This window comes from Lissotriton vulgaris, chromosome 1_1 (genome assembly GCF_964263255.1).
Source record: "Lissotriton vulgaris chromosome 1_1, aLisVul1.2, whole genome shotgun sequence".
Taxonomy (NCBI): domain Eukaryota; kingdom Metazoa; phylum Chordata; class Amphibia; order Caudata; family Salamandridae; genus Lissotriton; species Lissotriton vulgaris.
In genome coordinates, this window is record NC_141685.1 from 781,204,402 (window position 1) to 781,228,184 (window position 23,783).

The window sequence follows — 23,783 nt, forward strand, 5'->3', positions numbered from 1 at the left end:
AGTTCAAGGGCTTGGGAATCAGGATAGCAGGCTAAAGACGGTCGGTCCTTGTTTAGGAGCTCTTCCTGGTTGTCGATGTTTTCTGTCGTGGTCAGGGTCGAGGAGACCTTCTTGCAGTGGTGCGCGTGCAGCCAGTGCCGTTTCCCCTCCACACGAAGAGCCGTCCGGGTGGTGAGCAGCACTTGCCAGGGGCCCGTCCACCTGGGTTCCAGACTTTTCATTCGCTGGAAATTTCGGATCAGCACGAAATCTCCAGGTTGGATGGCGTGACCCGGACCCCTGGAAGCATCGGGGATGGCCTGCTGCACCTGCTGATGAATGACAGACAGAGTTTCAGTCAATTTATACAGATAATCAGACATTAGGACGTCCGGGACGTCATGAATGGAAGTTGGTTTCGGTGCAGACCAGACACTCATGGGTCGACCAAAAACAACTTCGTAAGGTGTCAAGTGGTGTTTGGTGGGGGTGGAACGCATCGACAGCAATGCCAGTGGGAGGGCGTCTGGCCATTTCAGACCCGTGGTAGCCACTATCTTGGTCAATTTGAGCTTCAGGGTGGCATTGTGTCGCTCAACGAGACCCGCAGACTGGGGGTGAAAAACTGCGTGGAACTTCTGCTTGATGCCCAGCCCCTTTATGATGAGCTGGATGACTTCGGCTATGAAGTGGGGGCCATTGTCGCTCCATAAAATTCGACAGAGGCCGTAGCGAGGGAAAAATTCCTTTAATAGTACTTTTGCAGTGGCCATAGCAGTGTTGTCACGGGTTGGGTATGCTTCCACCCACTTGCTAAATGCGCATACTACTACAAGTACATATTTCAGGCCTTGGCATCTGTCTAGCTGGATGTAGTCCATCTGCAGGACTTCAAACGGGTGATTTGGGACCCCAAACCCTCCCCGGGGTACTACAGTTCCTTTCCCGGGGTTGTGTTGCAGGCATATCAAGCATTGTTGGACCAGACGTTTGGCAGAGTCTGTGATTTTATCATTGTGCCAAACTCTGGAGACAAGTTCAATCATGGGGGCTGATCCTATGTGGGCAGGGGAGTGTGCCATAGTCCGTATGGGAATCAGGTACGAGTCAGGTAGCAACCATTTGTTTGCGTCTTTTGTCCGCCAGCAGCCTTCGTCATCCTTTAATCCCACCCGTGTCCATTCAGTCAGTTCGTGTTGTGTGCTAGCCATTTGAATGTCTCTAATAGTGTCCCTAGCGTCAGTCCATTTTTCTGCTTGTGACCTGGTCACGTACATACGTGTTGTCGTCCTATTTTCGGCTGTCGTTCGGGCAGTGATGTCGGCTAGTGCATTTCCCTGTCCAATAATGTCCGTCACCTTCTTGTGTGCCTGGCATTTGATGACCGCAAGCCTCTTGGGGAGAAGGACAGCTTCGATCAAGGCGGAGACTAGATCTCCATGCAAGATGGGGGTGCCGTGTGAGGTCAAGAATCCCCTTTCTCTCCAAAGGAGCCCAAAATGGTGAACCACCCCGAAGGCGTACTGGCTGTCAGTGTAAATGTTCGCTGTGGTTCCTGCTGCTAGAATGCAGGCTCGTGTCAGGGCAATCAGTTCCGCTGCCTGGGCAGATCGTTGTGTGATGCGGGCTGTCTCGACTACAGTTCGAGCCGTGGTGACTGCATAGGCAGCTGAAGTGGTGCCATCGGGGAGTTTGATGCAAGAATCGTCCACCCACAGCTCTCCGTCAGGGTCAGGAAAAGCCGTGTCTCTGAGGTCAACCCTACTTCTAGTCTGTTCGTCCGTAAGAGTCACGCAGTCATGTACAGGGTGCACATTGGGATCGTTCTCTGGTAAGGGTAACAGAGTTGCCGGGTTCAGTGTGGTGCATCTTTTCAGGGTGATATGGGGTGCAAGCAAAGTCAGCTCGTATCCAGTCAGTCGTGCACTCGTCAGGTGTTGCGTCTTGGTTTGGTTCAGGAGGGTGTCAACTGCATGGGGTACCAGTACTGTGAGGGGATTCAAGAGTACGATCCCCTCACTCTGTCGGATAGAGATAGCAGCGGCAGCCACAGCTCGAAGGCAGGCAGGCAAGGCTCTGGCTACAGGGTCAAGAGTGGCAGAGAAGTAAGCGTGCGGTTGTTGCTTTGGGCCAATGGACTGGGTCAGGACAGACAAAGCGCACCCCTCCCTTTCGTGAGTGTAAAGGGAGAAGGGCTTTGTGTAATCGGGGGTACCTAGGACAGGGGCCGAACAAAGGGCATCTCGTAGTTCCGTGAAGGAGGTTTGGCATTCGGGGGTCCAAGGGAGTGGGAAGGGGACGTCTTTGGCTAGCAGAGAAAGCAGCGGTTTCACAATGAGGCTGAAGTTTGGTAACCACTGTCGGCAGAAGGAGGTGAGGCCTAGTAGGGAGCGAACCTGTTTCTGAGTCTTAGGGACAGGTGTTTCGAGAATGGTTTGGATCCGGTCGGGAGTGAGTTTCCTTCCGTCTTTGGACAAAAGGTGGCCTAGGTAAGGTACCTGGGGTTGACAGAATTGCAACTTCTTCTTGGAGACCTTGTGGCCGTTTTCTGCAACGAAGTGCAGGAGTTGAATGGTGGCTGCAACTGCTAATGGAGTGGTGTCGGCTGCCAAAAGGATGTCATCGACAAATTGCACTAACACCACTCCATCGGGTAACTGGACTTGATCTAGTTGTCTCTTGAGGGCCTGGCTGTAGATGCTAGGGCTTTCTGTGTAGCCCTGGGGTGCTTGGCAGAACCTATTGAGCGGGCTTTTAGGGTGAAGCCGAAGAGATATCGGCTGTCTGGGTGGATGGGAATGGAAAAGAATGCGTTTTTGAGGTCAATGACAGTGAAGGTGGTGGCAGTAGAAGGAATCAAAGTCAGGATGGTGGTGATGTCTGAGACCACGGGGTACTGGGGTACCACCACTTTGTTGATCTCTCGAAGGTCAATGATAAAGCGGTATGCTTTCTCATCTCCCTCTCCCTGTTTCTTGATGATGGGCAAGATAGGGCTGTTGCAAACGTTGCTAACCACTTCCTCTACCACTCCTGCGTCTATCAGTGACTGAATAATCTTTACCAATGCCTTCTCGCCCTCGGGCGATATCCGATATTGTGGAAGTTTTGGGAGTGTTGCGTCTGGTCGGACAGTAATGTGCACTGGGTCAATCATCATGTGTCCTACGTCCGAATCCGTCTTGGCCCACAGATGCGAAGGCAGAGTGTCAAGCAGGGATGTGTCAGCGTCAGTGATGGAAAACATGCGTCGGGGAGGGCAATGTCTAAGCAGAACGGGGTTGTCGTAAAGGAAAACTCAAACTCCGTCTTGAGAACATCTGATTGTCGCTCGGAAGTGTTTCAATAAGTCAAGTCCCATAATGGCGTCAGGGCTATTGGCAGAAAGCAAAAACGTGGTGTCAGTAGTATTGTTTTCTAGGTCGAAGAGGATCGGGGCGGACAAAGGGTTAGTGGAGGGCGTTCCATCGAAACCTGTCGATGTTATAAGTGAGCCAGACAAGGGTGCCCTTGGAATCAGTCGTTTAGATAACGCACTACGTGTTGCGCCAGTGTCTACCAGAAATGGAGACTTTGTACCCAAGACCTTAGCAGTGACGTAAGGGCCTTGCTGGTCAACATAGAGCTCGACTGGATCCCTCCCTTGCCCTTGGCAGTCCTATGCAAAGTCGTGGGCGTCGTCATAGTCAGATTGTTGGTATTGGTTCTGTCTGGGTCGATCAAATGTATTTGGTCTGCCTGATCTGTCATTAGTCGTGTCATTTGAAGACCCTCGCTGCTGTCCCTTATTTCTCGGTCCATTTGCTATGTCCTTGGGGTCTTTGTTTCTGATTATTTCCAAAAGGATCGGGCATTGGGATTTCCAATGGCCAGTTCCTTTACAGAAAGCGCACTGGTCCTCTCTAATGTCTGTACGTCCAATGTGGGGAGTCGAAGTACGGTCCTTGGGAGGTGCAGTCTTAGGGACGTTCATCTGATAGTTTCCCCTGTATTGGTCACGTCCTATAGTCACCCCTTGCAGTTGTGCGATCATCACCCTCTCTTTCAAGTCTTTCTTCTTTTTCTCTGTTGCTCTATCGTTTTCATTTTTCTGATGTTCGTAATATTGGGCCATTTGGAGGATAGCCGTAGGTTTGGAGGCTGCCCAACTACTCTCGCTGGCCTGCTGTTTCTGGGAGACCTCTGGTGACAAACCCTTAACATAATTCTGGACGAACAGATGGTGTCCGGTTGCAGAGGTCATGTCCTGGCCGCTGTAATCGGAGAACACCGTTTCAAACCGGGAGAAGTAATCCGATACATCCTCCTGGGGTTTCTGGCGACAGGCCGTTACTATCGACCAGTCCACTTTCTTTTCTGGAATCAGGGTTTTTAATTTCTGTACGATCTTATCTGGGAGGTCTAAGATGGATTTCAAAGGCTTTTGTCCAGGTTCTCGTTGTTTATCAATGCCATCGAGTTGTGACCAGGTATGTCCAAACAGCTCAAGGTGGTCGACTTTCCGGATTTGCTTCCACACATCAGCTGGTAGACATAACCCGAAGAACAAGTCGATGTCAGCCAGGGTCATAATCGTTGAACCTAGGGCTGTAGCTAACTCAGTATAGAAGGCAGTGGGGTTTTTACGTAGGTCAGGCAGAGATTTCCGAAACGTCAGAATCTCTTGCCGGTCCCACGGCTGGTAGACCCAGTTGTACACTACCCTTCCTTTTGCATCTTTGTTGTTTGCATCATCGTGAGTCCCCTCACCTCGTGGAGGAACCCAGTAAGGGGCAGCTTCTCGTATCGGCATCATGGCGTTGGATTGCTCAGTTTGTGGTTTGGTCACTACGGATGTCGTGGTTTTAGTTCCCGATTTTTGTTCAGTGAGGTGGCGGAAAACCTCAAGCGTGCGCGTAAGGAGGTCCGTCACATCACACTCGCCCTCATCCCCGATATCGACCTTCCGGTACAGAGTCGTTAGGCTCTCAGGACCTTTGTCTCGATATCGGTCCTCGTATGCGTTCAAGACATAGTAACACAGTCGAACGGTAAAGTGTCGTCTGTGACTTCCTGTATACGATTTAAACATATCTGTGATATACTCTTCATCTTCCTTTCTTCCTACCAGTGTCCTCGCTATCTTGTCAATCCCTGCTCGCTCATCTTTGCTTAATCTGTTTGTTCTTCCAGAATCAGCCCTTCGGGTCTCAGAGTCGCCTAGCGTTGTCGTTTCTGTGGGATCTAGTACAAGGGGTTCGGCCGGTACGGAGGCCATGGGGGCCGAGGCTGTGGCGCTACTCTTGTTTGTACCTGGGGGTGGTGGGTGCTGTGCTAAGAGTTGGGAAGGGGCATATGGAGGGGGCATGTAGATGATCGGAGGACCTAACAGCAGATCATCGTTGGCTCGTTGTTTCGAGGGTAATTCAGGATAGAGCGTAGGGGGCGTTCTAACCGGACACTGGTTTGATGTTTCTATTTCTAGTTTCTGTTTGGCTTCCTCTCTTTCTTTTATCTCTTCTTCTAGTTTCTGGGCAGCTAGGTGGGCTGCTTTTCGCAGCTCTTTTCCCAACCTACTCTCAGTTTTCTTTTTACGTTGTTCAGTTTCTTTTCGCCACATGCCGAAACAATCAAGCATAGTGGGTGTTGTCTTGTTTTTACCAAGGGCCGTTTCTAGCGCGTTCATTTTATCATCATCGAAGGATCCTATCAGTGGCCACTGACTTTCTCGATCCCTTTTCGTATATTTATGCCACAGCTTGCTATAGGCTATAGCGATCAATCCATGTTTCATGAACATGTCCTTATTAGGGGTGCCCTCCAGTGGAGCCGGATGGTTCATCTCTAATAAGCGGTCCGGGCTAAACAGGCTACCAATCAGTGGGGAGAAGACAGGCATGACGGATCAAAATGGGGGACAAAAGTCAGCACTACCTATCTTATCACTGCGTGCAAAGACTAGACAGAATATTTCTATTCTACGTTGTTTGCAGGCGGTGAATACCTCAAGAACCAATATCAAACAGTCAATGCTCGGTCAATCAAACGATCAGTGGGGAGAATAAATAGGCACGCAAAGGTCTGCGTTCCCTACCCTTTCACTACCTGCAAAGAGGGAACCTGTTCTTTCCTGTTTGTAGACAGAGAATCTCCAGAAAGCAATCCGCGAACAGTAGTTCGGGTTCAATCAATTAATCAGTGGGGGAGAAAGATAGGCACGACGGCTGCGTTACCTATCCTTCACTGCTTGCAAAGAGAGAGCCTGTTGTTTCTCCGTTGGCAGACAGCGAATCTCCAAATAAATCAATCAAAGAATAATACTAGTATTTTTCAAACAATCATTTCGCAATTCGTCGTGTTTACACGACCTTACCCGGACCGCATGGACAGTTTCTTGTCTTCCGAATCCAGCGCCCGATCGTCCTCTATTCTTCGTATTCCTCGCGGCACTCCTGATGGTTCCCAGTCAGGACCGTAGATCACTCGAGAGAGGTCTGTTCGGAACCAGTGAAGTTCGGATGATCGGCTGTCAGACGAGGGTCTATCGGACAGGTGCACTCCCGATCGTTGCAGTCGTTCACTCTGTCGTCAGGACCTCTCCCACTGGATCCACTGGTCGCTGATGGGCCCCACGTTTGGGACGCCAATTGTTGAAAAAGGTACAGGCAGAAGACCTTTTCCGAAGTTGCCCGGCGTTAGTCGCCTCTATACCCACTCAAGTTTTACCCAAACAAAGAGGCAGGCGCTGGAGACTGGAAGGCAGGAAACAGAAGTTTTATTCCGACGGAGCAGAACACGTCAAATCAGACAACAGGGTATCTTCACAAGGTGCTATAACTGCATCTCCGAGGCCTGGCCTCTTATACACAGGTGTATTACTTTATTGCATAAAACACATCTCTGTCAACCCTTTGATGTACGGAAAGACATCCTCGGAATCCCCGCTTCAGGCCCGTTCCCACACACATTTACAGTTGAAGTCCCCACCCCGGTCACAACAGATGATGATTATCGCGCAGCTGGACATTCCGCCGATTCACGGAATGTGTGAGGTTGATCGGATCTCATGGGGTGGGGGCTTTGATTAGCTCAAGGATCCTTTGATGGGGGGGGGTGTTTCCTACTGTACAGGAGGAAGGGGGCAATGACAGTACCCGCAGGGCCAGGTGGCGGCTTGGGAACGAGTGAGACAAACGGGCACAAAGGAAAGAGGGGTGTTATCAAGGGATCCGGGACCATGAAAGGGATGGAGGGAAGTGTCGCGCTGGGAACAGGATGGGGTTCCGAGGCAGAGCTGCGTGGAAGAGGGGTTTATGACCCAAGGCATGTGAGAGCGGGGGCTGTTAGCGTGCGGGGGGGTGCTTTGCGAGGTCAGAGGAGAGAGACGCGCTGGCTATCAAGGACGGGCAGAGAGGCCATGGTACTCAAAATGGCTGCCGCTTACGCGCATGAATGGGCTCGAAAAGGGGGCAAGATGGCGCCGATAATGTTGATGCCGCGACCTAAGGTTTAACACCGCCTCCCCTTCCACGCACCCAAGAGACACCTCCGATCAGCTGACCTCTCTCTAACCACCATTCCACGTATCTACTCGACCAGAACGAGAGGAAAGTCCTTCTCCTACCTCGCAGCCAAGTCCTGGAACGACCTCCCCTCCACCTCCGGCAGGTTCCTGCAGTGCTCCAGTTCAGGAAGGACCTCAAGACCTGGCTCTTCGGATGGCCCCAGAACTCAAAGGAGCTCACCCCTCTCTCCCCCCTAGCGCTTTGTGACCCTCGCGGGTGAGTAGCTGCGCTTTACCAGCCCTGATTCATTGATCATTACACTAGATCTATTCAAATAAACCTAAATGCATTTAAAGATGTCTGCTGAAGATGCACACATGTCCACAGCGGCCGACTTTGTACAGCATTTGTAAAAATATTACAAGTGCATTTAAAGGTGGCACTGTAGATGCGCGTGCATCCGCAGCAGGCATCTTAATGCCTGCAGGCATCTTAATGCATTTACTAATCTTTTACAATCCATTCCAAGATAGCTGCCACTGTTGCACGTGGCAAAGCCAATGGGTTTTACAGCCGAGACATTGGCTTTTACTCAATGCTTGTTAACATTGAGTTGGTTAACACGTTGTTTGACACTAGATTGGGCTCAATAAAGATTTAGGAGACGTCATATTGCATTTTAAAGAGTTCTCAAAAGTAAAACAAGAAATCATGAAAAAAGTATATATTAGTCTTATTTTAAAACCGTATGCGGCTCTTCGTGTGATGTTTGTTGTCTTGCGCAGCGTAAAGCTCTGCATTATTTCTGATGGCACCAATCGATTTGCTGTTTTCTTATCAATATAACCCCGCCCCTCCACCTGTAGAATATGTATATGTATTACATTTATTAGGGTATCTGGCATAGTACGGTCGGAAAACCCCGGAAAAAGCAACTTCTGAAAGCAAACCCCATATTTTCAGACCAACACAGAGTTTCCCGTAAGTGAACTCCCTTGAAATGTTAGTACGAACTAAGACATTCATTGTGTTAGTCTAGCCTGCCACCCAGTGGCCACTTTTAGTCAGGTCAAAATTGTTTTATGATATTTTACTTTTGTAACTTTTGGTTTTGTGGTTTTTCATACAAAACATTCTATAGGACAGACTTGTTGGCAACATCGACCCACGATAGAAAACATTGACTGTGCTACAATTTGCACAACGGAGTACTAGGACGAAGTTCTGAAAAAGGAGGAAGGGCTGAGAAAGAGAGACTAAAACGAGAATATCACGTCAGCTGGATAAACATGAATTTCCATTTTACATAAATCAGCGTTAATCTGTTTTTTAAAGCTTCTCATTTGGCAAAAACGATGTACATCGGGAGCTGTAATTTTGGTCCCGATATAATTTTGTCACGTGGTGAAAGAGGTATTAGAACTCTGTTTTTGTTTTACACTTATTCGTTTGAGGACTAGAACGCATTCTCCCTAAAAACCTGTGTATTTTTCATGAACACAAATATAAGGACTCTGCTCTCCTTCCAAATAATGCAGTGGAGGGCGGTATAGTCACTGCTTGGTAAGGAGGTGGCCAGTCCATCCGAGTAAATGGCAGAGAACCTTGGCACTGCGGGGTCAGAAAGTCGTGGAACTAAAGCAGCTGTGAAACACACCACGGAAATGTTCTGGGTGTGTTTGTTCAATTAAATGACACGACATTTGTGAGTAACTTTATGTTGGAAAATGGCCCCCTCAAGTGTCATCCCAAACGTTTTGCTGTACTCCTCCACTTTTTCTGACCTCTTTTTTTATTGGCTTTAGGACTCTGGGCACTTTACCACTGCTGACAAGTGCTAAAGTGCACGTGATCTCTCCTCTAAAAATGCTATAACTGGTTTATACCTGTTTGGCATATTTGATTTACTTGTAAATCCCTTGTAAAGTGGTATACCATATACACAGGGAAGGTACTTCAAATGCTACTAGTTAGCTGCAGCACTGATTGTGCCACCCACAGAAGTAGCCTTTCAAACCTGTCTCAGGCGGATGTATGACGGTACGACGCAGGCTATTACCACGCGTACCGTTACAACACGTGTTTTACGACGCAAGTCGTTACCATGACTTGCGCTGTAGGGTGCAGACTTAGGAATAGTTTAATTTACTATTCCAACACCAGTCCCTGTAGGGAAGGTGTTGGAATAGTAAATTAACTATTCCTTGTCCTTGAGCGCACTCCAGCGCAAGTCGTGGTTACGACTTGCGTTGTAAGAGATGCGTCGTAATGGTAGCGCGGGGTAACATCCGCGTCGTGAAGGATGTTCCCCCGTCTCAGGCCTGCCGCCGCAGTGCCTGTCTCTGCAGTTTACTGCCACTTCGACTTGGCATTTAAAACCTGTTTGCCAAGCCTTAAACTCCCTTTTTATTACATATAAGTCACCCCTAAGGTGTGCCCTAGGTAGCCCTAAGGGCAGGGTGCCGTGTAAGTAAAAGGTAGGACATCTGCATTTATGTTTTGCATGTCCTTTAAGTGACAAACAGAATCCGTTCTGTGTCTATTAAAACTCGGCTTGAGCAGGCCAAGCGTGAGCTTTGTTCCGTGCTCAAAGCGAAACCTTCTATCAACAGTTTCAGCAGAAGGTGTATGAAGAGAGTAATTTTACCGGCAGATTTTTGGCGTGGCAGGCCAAAGAGCAGGCGGCCGTGAACCTTATAAAATCTCTAAATTGTCCTTTGACGGAAGTATGCACTGAGGATCCTGACAAAATTGGAAGCATTATGCTTGCCCATTATGATGTCATTTATGGCAAACTCCAGATGGTAGATGACCATCTACTTGGTAAATTTCTTCATGAAAATCCACCCCGCAACTTTTCGAATTGGAGAAAAGCTCTATGGTTAATCCCTTCACACTTAAAGAGCTGGAGGAAGTAGTAAAAAGCCTACCGAATGGCAAGGCTTGTGGTCCAGATGGACTTCCACCGGAATTTTTTAAAGTTGTTTTTGAGGTATTATCAGAATTTTTCCTTTTCTTGATTAATTCTCTGTTGGAAGGAGGAGTCGTTCCGGAATAATTTAGGAATAGGAATATTGTCAGCTTTGTTAAGAAGGGTAAGAATAAGATTGATCCGAATTCTTATTCCCCGATTACGCTACTGAACTTAAATTATAAAATTGTCACCAAACTTTTAGCTCTGAGGTTTAACAGGTTGGCGGCGAAGCTGATCCATGGGGACCAGAATGGGTTCTTAGGGGACAGACAATTAGCTACTAACACCCACTTTCTCTCAGAGACTTTGGATTCCAGCCTTAGTTTTATTTTTCGATGCCAAGAAGGCCTTTGACCTTGTGGTCTGGGAGACATTGTTTTCGATATTACAGTCCTTCAATATTCCTCTGCAAATTATATCTTTAATCCGGAATTTGTACGAGAATGCTGTTGCTAATGTTATTATTAATTCGGCCGTGGCAAGTCAATAAAAATAAAACGAGGCACAAGGCAAGGGTGCCCTTTATCGCCAGTCCTGTTTGCTTTTTTTATCGAACCCCTGGCAATAGCCATTAGGAATTGTGCAGATATCTGTCCCCCAATTCCATCAATAGCTAAATTAAAACTATATGCAGATGACATCATGCTTTTAATTAAACCAACAGTTAAAGTGCAAGCTAAAGTCATCGAGATGTTTGAGAACTTTGAAGCATTAGGTGGTTATATGATCAGTAAAGGAAAGACCGAAGTAATACAGTGTGGGAGGGCTGGGTTAGATCTGCACCCCGACTTCTATAACTCCGTTAATTCTAATCCAAAGAGATATTTGGGGATCTTTTACTCTGAGTCAGTCGACGACTTATACAAACTGAATTTTGTTCCGCTGATTAAGAAAGTCCAAGGACTGTTTGCCCGATGGAGCGTGCTCCCTCTGTCCATCTTGGGACGCGTTGCCTTAATTAAAATGTCTGTATTGCCCTTATTTAATGGTCTCTTTTCTTCCATTCCATGCACTTTATCAGGTTATTTTTTTCTCAGGTGGAGTCCATGTTTAGAGCTTTTATCTGGGCAAAAAAAAGCATGTATAGCACTTAGCACTTTGTATGAGAATTTGGATCAGGGAGGGTTAGCACCTCCGGACCTATTATGATGCGTATTTTGCACAATATCTGTCTAGATTTAAGCCCTCACCACAACTACATCTTTTCTGTAATAATCTCATGAATTTGATGTGTAAATATAGACAAATTAATTCTCCCCTGCTGATTTTCAAATCCCCGAAGCTGGTTCGCTATAAGTGTTTGTACTGGTTTTTTAAAAGACAGCAGGCTTTCTTCAAAAAATATTCTATCCCAGCAATCAATTCAACAACTTTATTAGAAGGAATCCTGCCCCTCGCAGGGGTCAGACAGCCTATTCATCAGGCGTCAAAATGGACAATAGCTGGGTATGCCAAAGTGTCGGATTTCTTGAAGAATGGTAGCTGGATGACAGTGGCAGAAATGTCCCATTCGATTTCTAATGATTTTATCTTAACCATCTCTTATAGTACTCTATATAAATATCTTGTAGAAAAAGATGCTGCCTCTTTATTGGATCAGACCCAATTAGTTGAAGATCTATTAGTTACAGTTTTCAGATAGAAAACCAGGTGCCTGGAAGAAATATTTAGCTTTGATAAAGGGGGGAGATCTCGAGATAAAAGCCATTAAAAAATGGGCAGATCATGAGAATTGTGAAATATCACCCCATATTTGGTCCACAATTAACAGACTAAGTTTTAGCTCCTTGAGAGGGGCAAATTGGCGTTGGATGCTGTTTTTCAGCAAATGGCTATTGTATCGAACTCCCTGCTCCATGTCAAAGATGTATGCCAATCAGTCTTCTCAATGTTTTCGGTGCACAAATCATCCAGCTGCCAATTGGTCACAAGTTATGATGAGCTGCCCAAGAATTAATAATTACTGGGTAGATTTATTTGCCTATCTGGAACAGGAATGCAATACCCTGCTGGAGGTTAATAATAGGCTAATTTTATTTGGTTTTGATCCTGATCTTCCCTTTACTGAAGCAATGACTAAATTTCTGTATATAGCTATGGCAATTGCAAGATCGTTGATATTGCAAAAATGGCGATCAGATCTAATCCCATCAGCCCTGGAGTGGGGTCAGAAGATGAGAAGGGTTAGGAGAAGTGAATACATCTTTGCACTACGAATAGGTGGCATCAAGAAATGTAATAAAATATGGGGTACCAACTTCGAATAAAACTGGGAGGGAAGAGATTTCGTAATTGTGTTCAATGATGTGGTGGGATGGGGTGCGGCGCTAGATGTAACCAATGAGGGCTGCTGATTATTGTGTATAATGATCCATTTTATAGTGTGCTAAATTTATACTTAAGCTGTGTGATGTATATATTGTTTCATTCTAGACTTCTCTACTGTTTATGAAATAATGGTGCAATATGTATTTGTTTGTGTTTAAAAAAAAAAAACTCCGAAATCAATTAAAACAAAAAAAAATTAAAAGTGACTATTTTGTTTTTCACTAGTGTGAGGCCTACCCCTCTCATAGGGTAGCTCTGAGAATTCCTTAATAATCTTTTACGCTGTAATTCATGATCAGAGAGGAGTAGCTCTTTTATGTTTCAAATGTTTGGAATGGTATTGATTAATCCTACATACTGGGAAGGTTGGATTTAACTGTTCTATTTTAGAAATGATGTTTTTGGAAAGTGAACATTTCCTTGCACTTACTGCTCTCTGTGCCTGACAGCCTGGCTCTAATACACATCTGAACTAGGCGACAGCTACATTTGTGCGTTCTCTCTAGACAGCCACAACACAGGACACTCAACTGCATCTGCATTCATCTGCATAACGATGGGTCTTCCTACACAGGAGGGAGGAGAGGAGGCAACACTTTACTTGAATAGGTAGTGTCCCATCTCTACACAAAGGGCTGGATCCCGCCTCCACCACATAACTAGGCTGGCAGACAGGACTGGGCTGAAAAGAGGCATGTGCACTTCAGAGAGTTTTTGGGAAGTCACCCCCACATCAAGGCACCTTAGGGTATAAGTACTGGGTCTCTGCCCCATCTGACCCGACATTCTTTGGACCTGTAACCAGACACTGCTGGGTCTACATCTGCACATTGCCAAAAGGACTGATGTGCTGCAAGGAGGGACTTCCGCTCTGCTAACTGCTCTGCTGGGTTGGCCTGGTGCTGATGAGCTGCAGGAAGGACTGCCACTTTTCCACCTGCCTTGTTGTGCTGGCCTGCTACCTCTCTGGTATGCTGAACTGAGCGTTTACTCGAAGGACTTGCTGGCTTACCCCTGTTCACGAAGTCTCAGGGTCATCAAAAACTCCATCTTACATCTACACAGCAACTGTCTGCATCGATCAGTGTTTTTCACTGAAGACAAGCGCTGGCCACCAAGCTGCAGAACAAGCTTGGTGCTCCATGCTTTGCTGCACAAAGGGTCCGCCCTTTACCCGTGAGCTTCTTTGACATAAGTGCACAATTTTTAGTACACGGCCTCCTACCCTGAGTAGTTTCTGGAGTGGCAAGGGAGGCCCGCCAAGCTAGCCTGACCATTTTGCCTTGGTAATAGGAGTTCCAATAAGGGTCAACGCGTCAGCTTGGCCTGCCCACATCAGCTGGAACAGTGCAGCTGCTTGTGTGCCTTCTGCCTGTCTGACCATCTTTCCCGGTGAAACCGACTGAAAAGGTATTGGGCATCGTGGGACCCATGTGATTCATGCAGCTGCCCTGCGCTCCCTCATAGGCAGTCGGCTTTGCCCGTGCACGATTGCAGGAGTCCGAGGGAATAATCTCGTTGAAGTGATTAGTGGGTGGCTGAGACTCCCAAAGACTTCAGGAGCACTACTTTTCCCGCTACAACTTTTAGAAAGCCCCCTTCTGATCCCTAGCAGGGATCGTTGTATTCATGCGAAACTTACCGTAAAGCACTTAATAGAGGTGAATGTTTTTAACCTGCATTTGACAAAAACGCTCAAATCTTGAAAAATATTTATTGGATCTTTGTTTTTTTCTGACTTTGTTTATAATATACTAAGCTATTTTTATAAACCTGTGAGGTGCCTTTTATGAGGTGTTTTCATTTTGTTACTATGTGTGTGTTGCACATATGCAGAACATAGTGACTCTTTTGATATGCCTGCCTGCTCTGTGCCAAGCTACCAAAGGTTTGAGCACAGGTTATCTCAGTTGAGTATCTAGGTTACCCTGACTTGAGTGGTGGATGAGCCTGGCCAGGGTGTATGCCTTAGCCAACCAGAAACCCCATTTCTAACACACTGTCAGAGGCATAATGAACTGGAAGTAATAAGGTAAGAAGCACCTACAGATAGGGGGCAACAAAGTTGCCTCAGACCTTTACTTCTATAGTCTGGTAGATGTCGGCCATGTTGTTAGTGTTGGCCCATGCAGGTCTCCAGGAAAGCCTTCAATCCTGTCAAAAAGATGCCCAAACATTTACCCCTTGCCTTTTTCAGAAAGTATACTTAAACAAATCTCCTGCCTCTTTTATAGAGAATCTATAGGATCACTTGACTTCCATAAATGTCCCTCCTCCTGGCCATCCCTACTTCTCCTCTCCTCACTCCTAGAGATGTCACTTGTCCCTTACCACCCAGTGGCCACATGTATAGTTCCATTTTCTGTCATCTTTCTCTTCCCACAATCACAACATCCAAGTCCCTATCTGTGTCCCGAAAGGGAAGCTCTACAGATCTGCCTTGCAGTGTGGCTGGTGTCCAGGCTCAGCAGTGGCACCGGAGGGAAGGGTGCGGGGAACGGACTCGCCCAAGAGAGAAAAATGAAATGATAATAAACCTGGTTTATCATTTTATTTTTCAATTTTTGCAGCTGCTGGAAGAGGGGAAGCGGGGGTGGGGGGGCGACGCTCCTCCGCCACAGGGGAGGATCTGCCACAGGTGGCTTGGAGACACAGACTGCTTCTCCATATCATGTTCTTTATCTTTTTCTAGTCAAGTCAAGTCAAGTCAAGAGATTTATATAGCGCTCTACATACCCATAGGGTCTCAAGGCGCTTGAGGAAGGGTGGGGGATTACTTGTCGAATATCCAAGTTTTAAGTTGCTTTCTGAATGCTAGGTGGTTCTGAGTAAGGCGAAGGTGAGTAGGAAGTGTGTTCCAGGTTTTAACTGCCAGGTAGGAGAAGGATCTACCTCCCATGGTGGTTTTGTTGATGCGAGGTACAGTGGCAAGGGCTTGGTTGGAGGATCGTAGCTGACGGGAGGGGGAGTAGAAGGACAGTCGTGTGTTGAGGCATTCGGGTCCAAGTTCGTAGAGTGATTTGTGTGCGTGGGTTAGGAGGCGGAAAGTGATCCTCTAATTTACGGGGAGCCAGTGGAGGTTTTTCAGGTGACCAGAGATGTGTTCTTTACGCGGGATGCCTAGTATGAGCCTGGCTGAAGCGTTCTGGATGCGTTGGAGTTTTTTCTGGAGTTTTGCAGTGGTACCGGCATATAGGGTGTTTCCGTAGTCTAGGCGGCTCGTGACCAGTGCGTGGGTGACCGTTTTTCTAGTTTCGGTGGGGATCTAGCGAAATGTTTTTTTGAGCATGCGAAGAATGTTGAAGCAAGATGAAGAGACGGCGTTGACTTGTCTGGTCATCGAGAGAGAGGAGTCCAGGATGACGCCCAGGTTCCGTGCGTGGTCAGTTGGGATGGGTGCTTTTCCAAGGGCAGCTGGCCACCAAGAGTCATCCCAGGCGGAGGGGGAGGTGCCTAAGATGAGGACTTCTGTTTTGTCTGAGTTCAGTTTCGGACGGCTGTGCTTCATCCACTCGGCTACTTCTTTCATTCCTTCATGTAGGTTGGTTTTGGCCGTGTTAGGGTCTTTGGTGAGTGAGAGGATCAGTTGGGTGTCATCAGCGTAGGAGATGATGTTGAGGTTGTGTTGGCGTGCGATGGCCGCGAGGGGGCTCATGTATACGTTGAAGAGGGTGGGGCTGAGTGAAGATCCTTGTGGCACGCCGCAGATGACTTCAGAGGCCTCTGACTTGAATGGTGGGAGGCGGACTCTCTGGGTTCTTCTGGTGAGGAACGAGGTGATCCATTCCAGTGCTTTTCCTTGGATTCCAATGTTTTTGAGGCGCTGTAGAAGGGTGCTATGACAGACTGTGTCGAAGGCAGCGGAGAGGTCGAGGAGGATGAGGGCGACTGTGTCTCCGTTGTCCAGTAGAGTTCGAATGTCGTCTGTTGCTGCGATAAGTGTGGTCTCAGTGCTGTGTTTGGTTCGGAAGCCGGACTGTGAGGAGTCGAGGGATTTGTTGGTTTCGAGGAAGGTGGCGAGCTGGTTGTTGACAGCTTTCTCAATGACTTTGGCCGGGAATGGAAGAAGCGAGATGGGGCGGTAGTTTTTGAGTTCGTTGGGGTCAGCTGTGGGTTTTTTCAGAAGGGCGCTGAGTTCTGCGTGTTTCCAGCTTTCCGGGAAGGTGGCGGAGTTGGGGTGCGATAATGGAGTCTGCTTTGTTGAAGATGTGGTGAGGGCATGGGTCAGTTGGGGATCCTGAGTGGATGGAGTTCATCAGGCGGATGGTGTCCTCAGTGGAGATTGGATTCCAATTGTTAAGGACGTTCAAGGGGGGTGAAGCTCCTGCAGGAGGTTGGGTGGGTTGGTCTCCGGGTCAGTTGTCGAAGCTGTTGTGGATGTCTGCGATTTTGTTGTGGAAGAAGGAAGCTAGGGAGTCGCAGAGGGCTTGGGAGGGGGTGATGTCGTTGGAGTTGGCTGATGGGTTGGTGAATTCTTTGACGATGTTGAATAATTCCTTGCTGTTGTGGGCGTTGTTGCCTAGTCGGTCTTTGAATGCGGCTTTCTTGGCAGACCGGATTAGTTGGTGATGTATGCGGGTGGCGTTTTTGAAGGCGTCCCTGGTGCTGGTGTTTGGGTCTTTTTTCCAAGCCTTCTCAAGGGAGCGACAGAGTTTCTTAGATTTCTTAAGATCATCGTTGAACCAGGAGGCGTTTTTGCTGTATAGTTTTTTTTGACGTTTTTTCAACGGTGCTAGGATGTCTGCGCTGTTGGATAGCCATTGGGTGAGGTTAATGGCTGCTTGGTCGGGGTTTGAGGAGTGGGCGGGGGGGTTGAGAAGAAGCGATGAGGAGATCTGGTCGATGGTGATTTTGTTCCAATTTCTTCGCAAGGTGGGTTGAGGATGGTTGTGGATTGTGGTCTTATTGTAGATAAAGTGAACACAGCTGTGGTCCGTCCAATGAAGAGCTGTGGTGTGACTGAATGAGACATGTTTGCTGGAGGTGAAGATAGGGTCGAGTGTGTGACCTGCGATGTGGGTGGGGGTAGTGACAAGTTGTTTGAGTCAGAGGTTGGCGAGATTGTCCAGGAGGGTGGTGGCGTTGCTGTCCTTGCTCTTTTCCAGGTGAAAATTGAGGTCTCCCAATAAAATGTAGTCCTCGGAGGGGAGGGCGTGTGGGGTGATAAAGTCAGTGATGTCTTCGCTGAATTGTGCACGGGGTCCTGGTGGCCTGTAGAGGAGGGTGCCTCTGAGTGTGGTCTTGGGGTCGGTGTGGATCTGGAAGTGGAGGTGTTCGGCGTTGGCAAGGTTGACGTCTGAGCTGGTTGAGATGCGGATGGAGTTCTTATGGACGATAGCGATGCCTCCTCCTGTTTGGTCGGTGCGGTCCTTACGGATGATCTTGTATCCTTCCGGGATGGCAATGGTGATGTCTGGGGCCGAAGAGGCATTCATCCATGTTTCTGTTAGGAAGGCGACGTCCGGTGAGATGGTGTCTAGAAGATTCCTGAGGTCGATGGCGTGTCTGTGGACCGAGCGGGTGTTGAGCAGGATGCATTTTAGGTGGTTGGTGTCAGGTCTCTGTTTGGTGTTGGTGGATGAGGAGTTGGTTCTGGTGCCGTCGAATTTGCAGGAGTTGCAAGAGAAGGGTCCATGGGTGTGTCCAGGAGCGGCCTGGACGCAGTTGGGGGAACGGCCGGGGTTAAGGGCTAGGAGGGTGGTGGCATCGTAAGTGATGCGAGTGGGCTGGGCATTGCGGGAACCAGGGGGAATGGCGCTGGGCGCGGTCCAGGCGCGGACGGGCGTAGACAGGCTTACCTTTGGCGCACCTTCGGCGCGGCTGGGGCGCGAACGCTGCGCGTTAACGCTGCGCGCAAGTGCATCTGTCATATATGGATAGTGGGAAGGGGAGGGGCGAGGGGGGGTCAGCTGGGAGCAGACTGTATTGTATTCTTCGAGTTTGTTGCACCGCAGTAGCAATTTTTTGTAAACCAGGTTTAATGCTTTCATGACTGGAAGAAATAAAAAATAGGTGGATTTACTTGCACAACCTCACAATCTGTCCATGCGTTCAGTATTTGGCATTATCATTGAAAACAGAAGAGCAGCATGTGTTCTTCAGACTGCTTCGCATCACAAAGCACGGTGTAGTAAAATGAAAAAAGAAAATTCCAGCCTAGGAAGGAACATTTAGGTTGAGCTACTCTTCTGGAGCTTTTAGTTCAGTCGTTTTTATTTATTTTATGCGTCTGTGAATCTGCTGCCATTGTCACTAAGTTGGTTTCCACCAGTTTGCCTGTATTAATTTAGTCTCCTTTGTTTGTCTCCTCACTCTTTTCCTTCCAGGTCATAAAGCAAGCCATAATTGACAGCATTGAGTTCAGAAAACGCAACCCATCCCGCTTCTCCGTGTCCCTGAAGGACCTGGACAAGAGACGATACGTTAATCGGGACGGCCAGTCATCACTACCAACATAGAAGAGCACAATGCTAGGCCGCTGGCAGCCTACACATTTCTAATTTTACCAAAAGAGACATTTCACATCATGGTATCTTCCAGGCCTATTAGGCGAAGCAGTGGCCAGGTGGACTTCGGCAAGTCCTCCATTATAAAAAGCTCAGTCCACATTTCAGCACGTTGAAAAAAGCAGACTCAAGGTCTCATGAACATCAAGCAGTGTGCACAGCAAAAATATCAACGGCACCGACCATCAGCAAAAATGTGTGTTATAGAAAAACTCTCCAAGCACAAGGGATCCATTGAGGTGTGGCAGGGTGGATTCGGATCACGTAGAAAGGGATCACTTCCACCTGTGAAAATTAAAATCCTGGGAGACATCCTTAATGGCCACATACCAAGATGAGAGACTCCCTAACAAGTGATTCTCCAGCAACAAGTGTGAGCTAGTTGAGGCAGAGGTCATTGAATGGCTGACCGCCTTGACATTGAATTGCACTTTCTTGCTGTTTGGTTATATCAAAGTTCTTGAGGGCTAGCTAGATTGGAGATTCTACCTACTGCGACAATTGCACACCTCTTTGCTGTTGGTATGTGTTTGACCACGGATTTTAAATGCGCTGTTTGGTGTTCATATGGGTCTGGAGTACCGAACTTCCGTTTTTTATTTCAATTAAGTTTGTGGACATTTGTTACTATTGTATAGGGTCCAAATAATTCCATTGTTGCACCAAGTCCCTAATCTTGTCCTTGTTGAGATCCATGTTGAAGACCAAGATCAAATTTGCATCCAAATTTCTTTGAGATCATCTGACCTGTTCTCTCTGCAGCTGGGCAGATTAGGGGTGACAGTACTGGATGCTAGTCTTGCTGGCATTTCATATTCCACCACCATTTCTGAGCACTAGACTGGCACTCCAGTGATGGACAAAACTAAGTTGAGGCATAGTATCTATTCAAAAGGTTTGTCTGTTGCATTTCTTGTTTTTTTCTTATTGTGTTTGTCAAGTAAATGGTGTACACCTTAGCTTTTGCCAAGCATTTGAACATGCTTATTTCACTTTTAGGCATGTTTTCCTACTGGGAGCATGTTTTAAGGCTGACATTCTAAATATTAGCTTTGGCTCTGCCTCTCGTCAATGGACTTCTGCTATTGAAAGGGATTTCACCTCAATGTCATAATGTGAAAGCAACGTCACTTTGAGAACCTGCCAGTGTGGTTCATACTCACACAGTAGGTGTCAAGACATTAGAGCCTGGGCACGGGCAGCCTTTCTAATTCTTTGTCAGGAGTTTAAACGGCAAGCGTCCAAGAACATAGCTAAAATGGACGCTTTCCTTTTCAAAATAGCAAACTGCTACTCAGGTATAAAGCTTAAAACAAAAAATACACTGCAAAGTTACACATATCCAGAGAAAAACAATTGGCCTGTATATAATCGCATGTAAATAAAACAATTCAGGACCTTACGCTGACACCTCTGTCATAACAGGCCTGTCACCTTTGCAGTAGCCCAAGTGAAGGCAAAAGCCTTTCTAAGATCAGTATGATTCGTGCTTCAGAGCCGAAGACAACAAAGCACAAAAACGCATTATATGCAGTGGTTTAATGAGGCTTATGTCGATTTCATCTAATATTGTATATAATAAAATTATTATATTGCATATCTTGAAACTTACAGAGCACAAGACTGAGTAGGGCACAAGAGAGCTCTGTATTGGGCTGTCATTGTTTAATGCATTTATAGAGGCACCAGATTTGCACCATCTGCCCTGTGAGTGCCTAGACCCCAAAATATGCACAGGAGGTACAAGGAAAAGGTGCTGTCCTCTCTTTGATGCTGCAGACACAGGACCTGGAACTCAACACATATTCTAGTCCCTGTTCTAAACACGAGTAAAATAGATTACTTTGAAGCCACTCTTCAGTCCTTTTAGTTGTCTGCCTTGTTGGTCTACCACCCGTGAATGATTGGAACCCCTCGCCTGAGCCTTATTTACTGAAAATGGTATAGGCTCTTGTTTTGCTTCATTGGGCGCACTTGCTTTCAGAACAAAACTGGATGAAATGTTAGTTTACAGCTGATGTATTATTACACACTATATATATATACTTAATGAACCTATAAAACAAATACAGAAAGATGTAACACTTTTGAGCATGTTTGTCCCATGAGACATATTTTATGTTTTGATTTGTTTTTTTATATCATGTTAAACAATGTCTTTAAATGGTACTGTTTGTGCACGGGTTTCTCATGTTAGATGGACAAAAGTCCACATTCCAGCTCTTCCTAAACCTATGCATGCTGTCAAGCCATGGGCCCCTGTCCCTGATCGCCAGAGACCTCTTCTACAATGTTGTATAAATATTACAGTGCCAAGCATGTCACCAGAGTGGCCTTATGGAGACAAGATCTAGCTGCTAAGGGATTAACTGGATTTTCAGGGACATACCCAACAGAAGGTGGATTGAAGAGAGAAATTTGTTTCAGAGTGTATCTTTCAAGGTGGAAAAGGCCTGGCTGCCTTTGCATACAGAAATAAGGGACAAGAGGGAATTGTCAGAGTAAAGGACACTCGGTGGGAAGTGCTTCTGGATCTTCCCTCGAATGTGGATGCCAGGCTGTGCACTGCTTGCCATCAGCAGGGATTGGGATGATTTCTAACTTCACCGTGGCTTCTGTGGACCATGGGTTGGAGGGGACATGCAAGATCCTCAACCAGTCTTCAGACTGCAGTCACCTAAGCCTGCACGTGACTTGCTATGGACTCCAAATGACATCTAAGTATGGGACTGGGAAAGCTCTTCAATATTGTGCCAAACTCTTGATGAACCCTTTTCCCGACCCATTAGTAAGCAATAAATACCAACCATGAATACTTCTCTGGGGCTGGGATGAGCAACTTCAATGCCATTTTTCCAAACTGTCAGTACATTGTTACAACCTGAATGTAGTGGTCCATTTTTGCCCTGATGATGACTGCGACTTATTCTGCACAAATAACAATGTTAACTGCCTGTTTATGTATCCGGCTTAGCACAACATTTAATGCCGGCTTGAATGAGGTAATATATGGGCATGACTGCTTTTTGCCAGATTTTCACTCCTGTACCCTCAGACATTCCTGGGGTTCAAAGGAAGGCAACAACCAGCTGCATGTTTAAAATTCATGCCCCACACTTCCGCCTTTAGGATCACACTGCCCTATTTTCATCATTGGATATCCTTGTTATTTTGTAGATTGATTGTTTTAAGCTCAGATAGAGCTTCTTGAGATACTAATTTTGTTAATCTTTTTTTATATTGATAAATACCCTATTAGTTCCTCGTGTATATGTAGAGCAGGGTGCCAAGTGTTGATCTGCGGAGACCAAAGTAATGGCATATTTTCACAATGTCTGTCTAGGATAAACTTGCATTCAATTAATCTTGTTTAGAATCTTTCACGTGTTATGTATTTTAAGAATGTGTGCTGGGTCCATCCCTGCTGGACCAGCATTTGGCGACCTGAAGAGTCTTTCTTATTGTATAATATATATAGCCATTATTTTTTAATTTATGTCCCTCTAAATTTTCATTCAGTATATCATTTTTTATAATAACATTATTTCGAAGTAGAACTAGAACCACTCAAACTGTTTCAAATGGAAAATCCCACTGCCCATCACATTTTAATCATTTCCAATAACAAATAAACGTATATCAATATGCCATGCTTGTGGTAATGCTTTATTTTTAAGGGGGAGTGCAGACGCGGCTACAAAGACATGTAGATATTTTTGAATTTAAAAAAAATGTAAAGGAAGTAACTTTGAGTATCACTGTTGCTACATCTGAAGACACACTTTAGTAAAAGCTGTAGCGCATAAAAACTGACTGCAAGAAACATGTTGACCTGACCTGAGGGTTGCAGATATTTTACTGTGAACTTTCCCAGTTTATATCTCCCTTCCCACCCTTTTAACCAATGGAGCCAACCACACCAATAAAGGCCATTGTGGACGGACTCATCTTCTTTAACCCACTTTCACTTCACGACTACACTTTATCATGCCCTCTCACATGCATGCACCTTATGGCTGGAACAAAAGATCTCCGTTAAAGAGCCCTTTTACGGGTGCCCGTCAGACATTGCAGCGCCAGTCTGACGAGGAGCAGAACCCATATGATGAAGCATGACACCTAGCTTGCTGGGTGTGTGAGGGTTTAGGTTCCAAAAGGAATTCTCCCCCTTTTCTTTACTCTATGCCACACACTGTCATTTACACTTCTATTGGGGAACTTTGTACCTCTTTGTGCTACTAGTTGTTCGGACTTGTACACTGGACCAAAGTCCGCCACGGTTCCCCTCCTTTTCTTGATAGACTGCACTAGGCCATGAGTGTATTTTTTTTATATAGTTTCATATTCTCATTAATCATTTAGTGGGTTGTGGAAAGATTAAATTCAAAATGTATGTTCTTTTTTCTCTAAATGAACCTGTTGGTGGCTAGGTTTGGGGTTGCTCTCAGAGTTCTGGCCCATGTAGCCAGGCATCTTCTTCTGTTCTCAGTTAACTTCTTCTTCACCATTTGC

At 46.6% G+C, this 23,783-nt stretch overlaps 1 protein-coding gene across 1 annotated transcript in view; it reads left to right on the plus strand.

The window, feature by feature from the left end:
* Window positions 1-22,918, plus strand: part of PLA2G4A (phospholipase A2 group IVA) — an 869,302-nt gene extending 846,384 nt beyond the window's left edge. Inside the window, exon 18 of the mRNA XM_086956164.1 lies at window positions 19,092-22,918. Coding sequence (XP_086812290.1) covers window positions 19,092-19,223 — 132 coding nt within the window. The 3' untranslated portion in view covers window positions 19,224-22,918. The remainder of the gene's footprint in view (window positions 1-19,091) is intronic.
* Window positions 22,919-23,783: the final 865 nt, after the last annotated feature.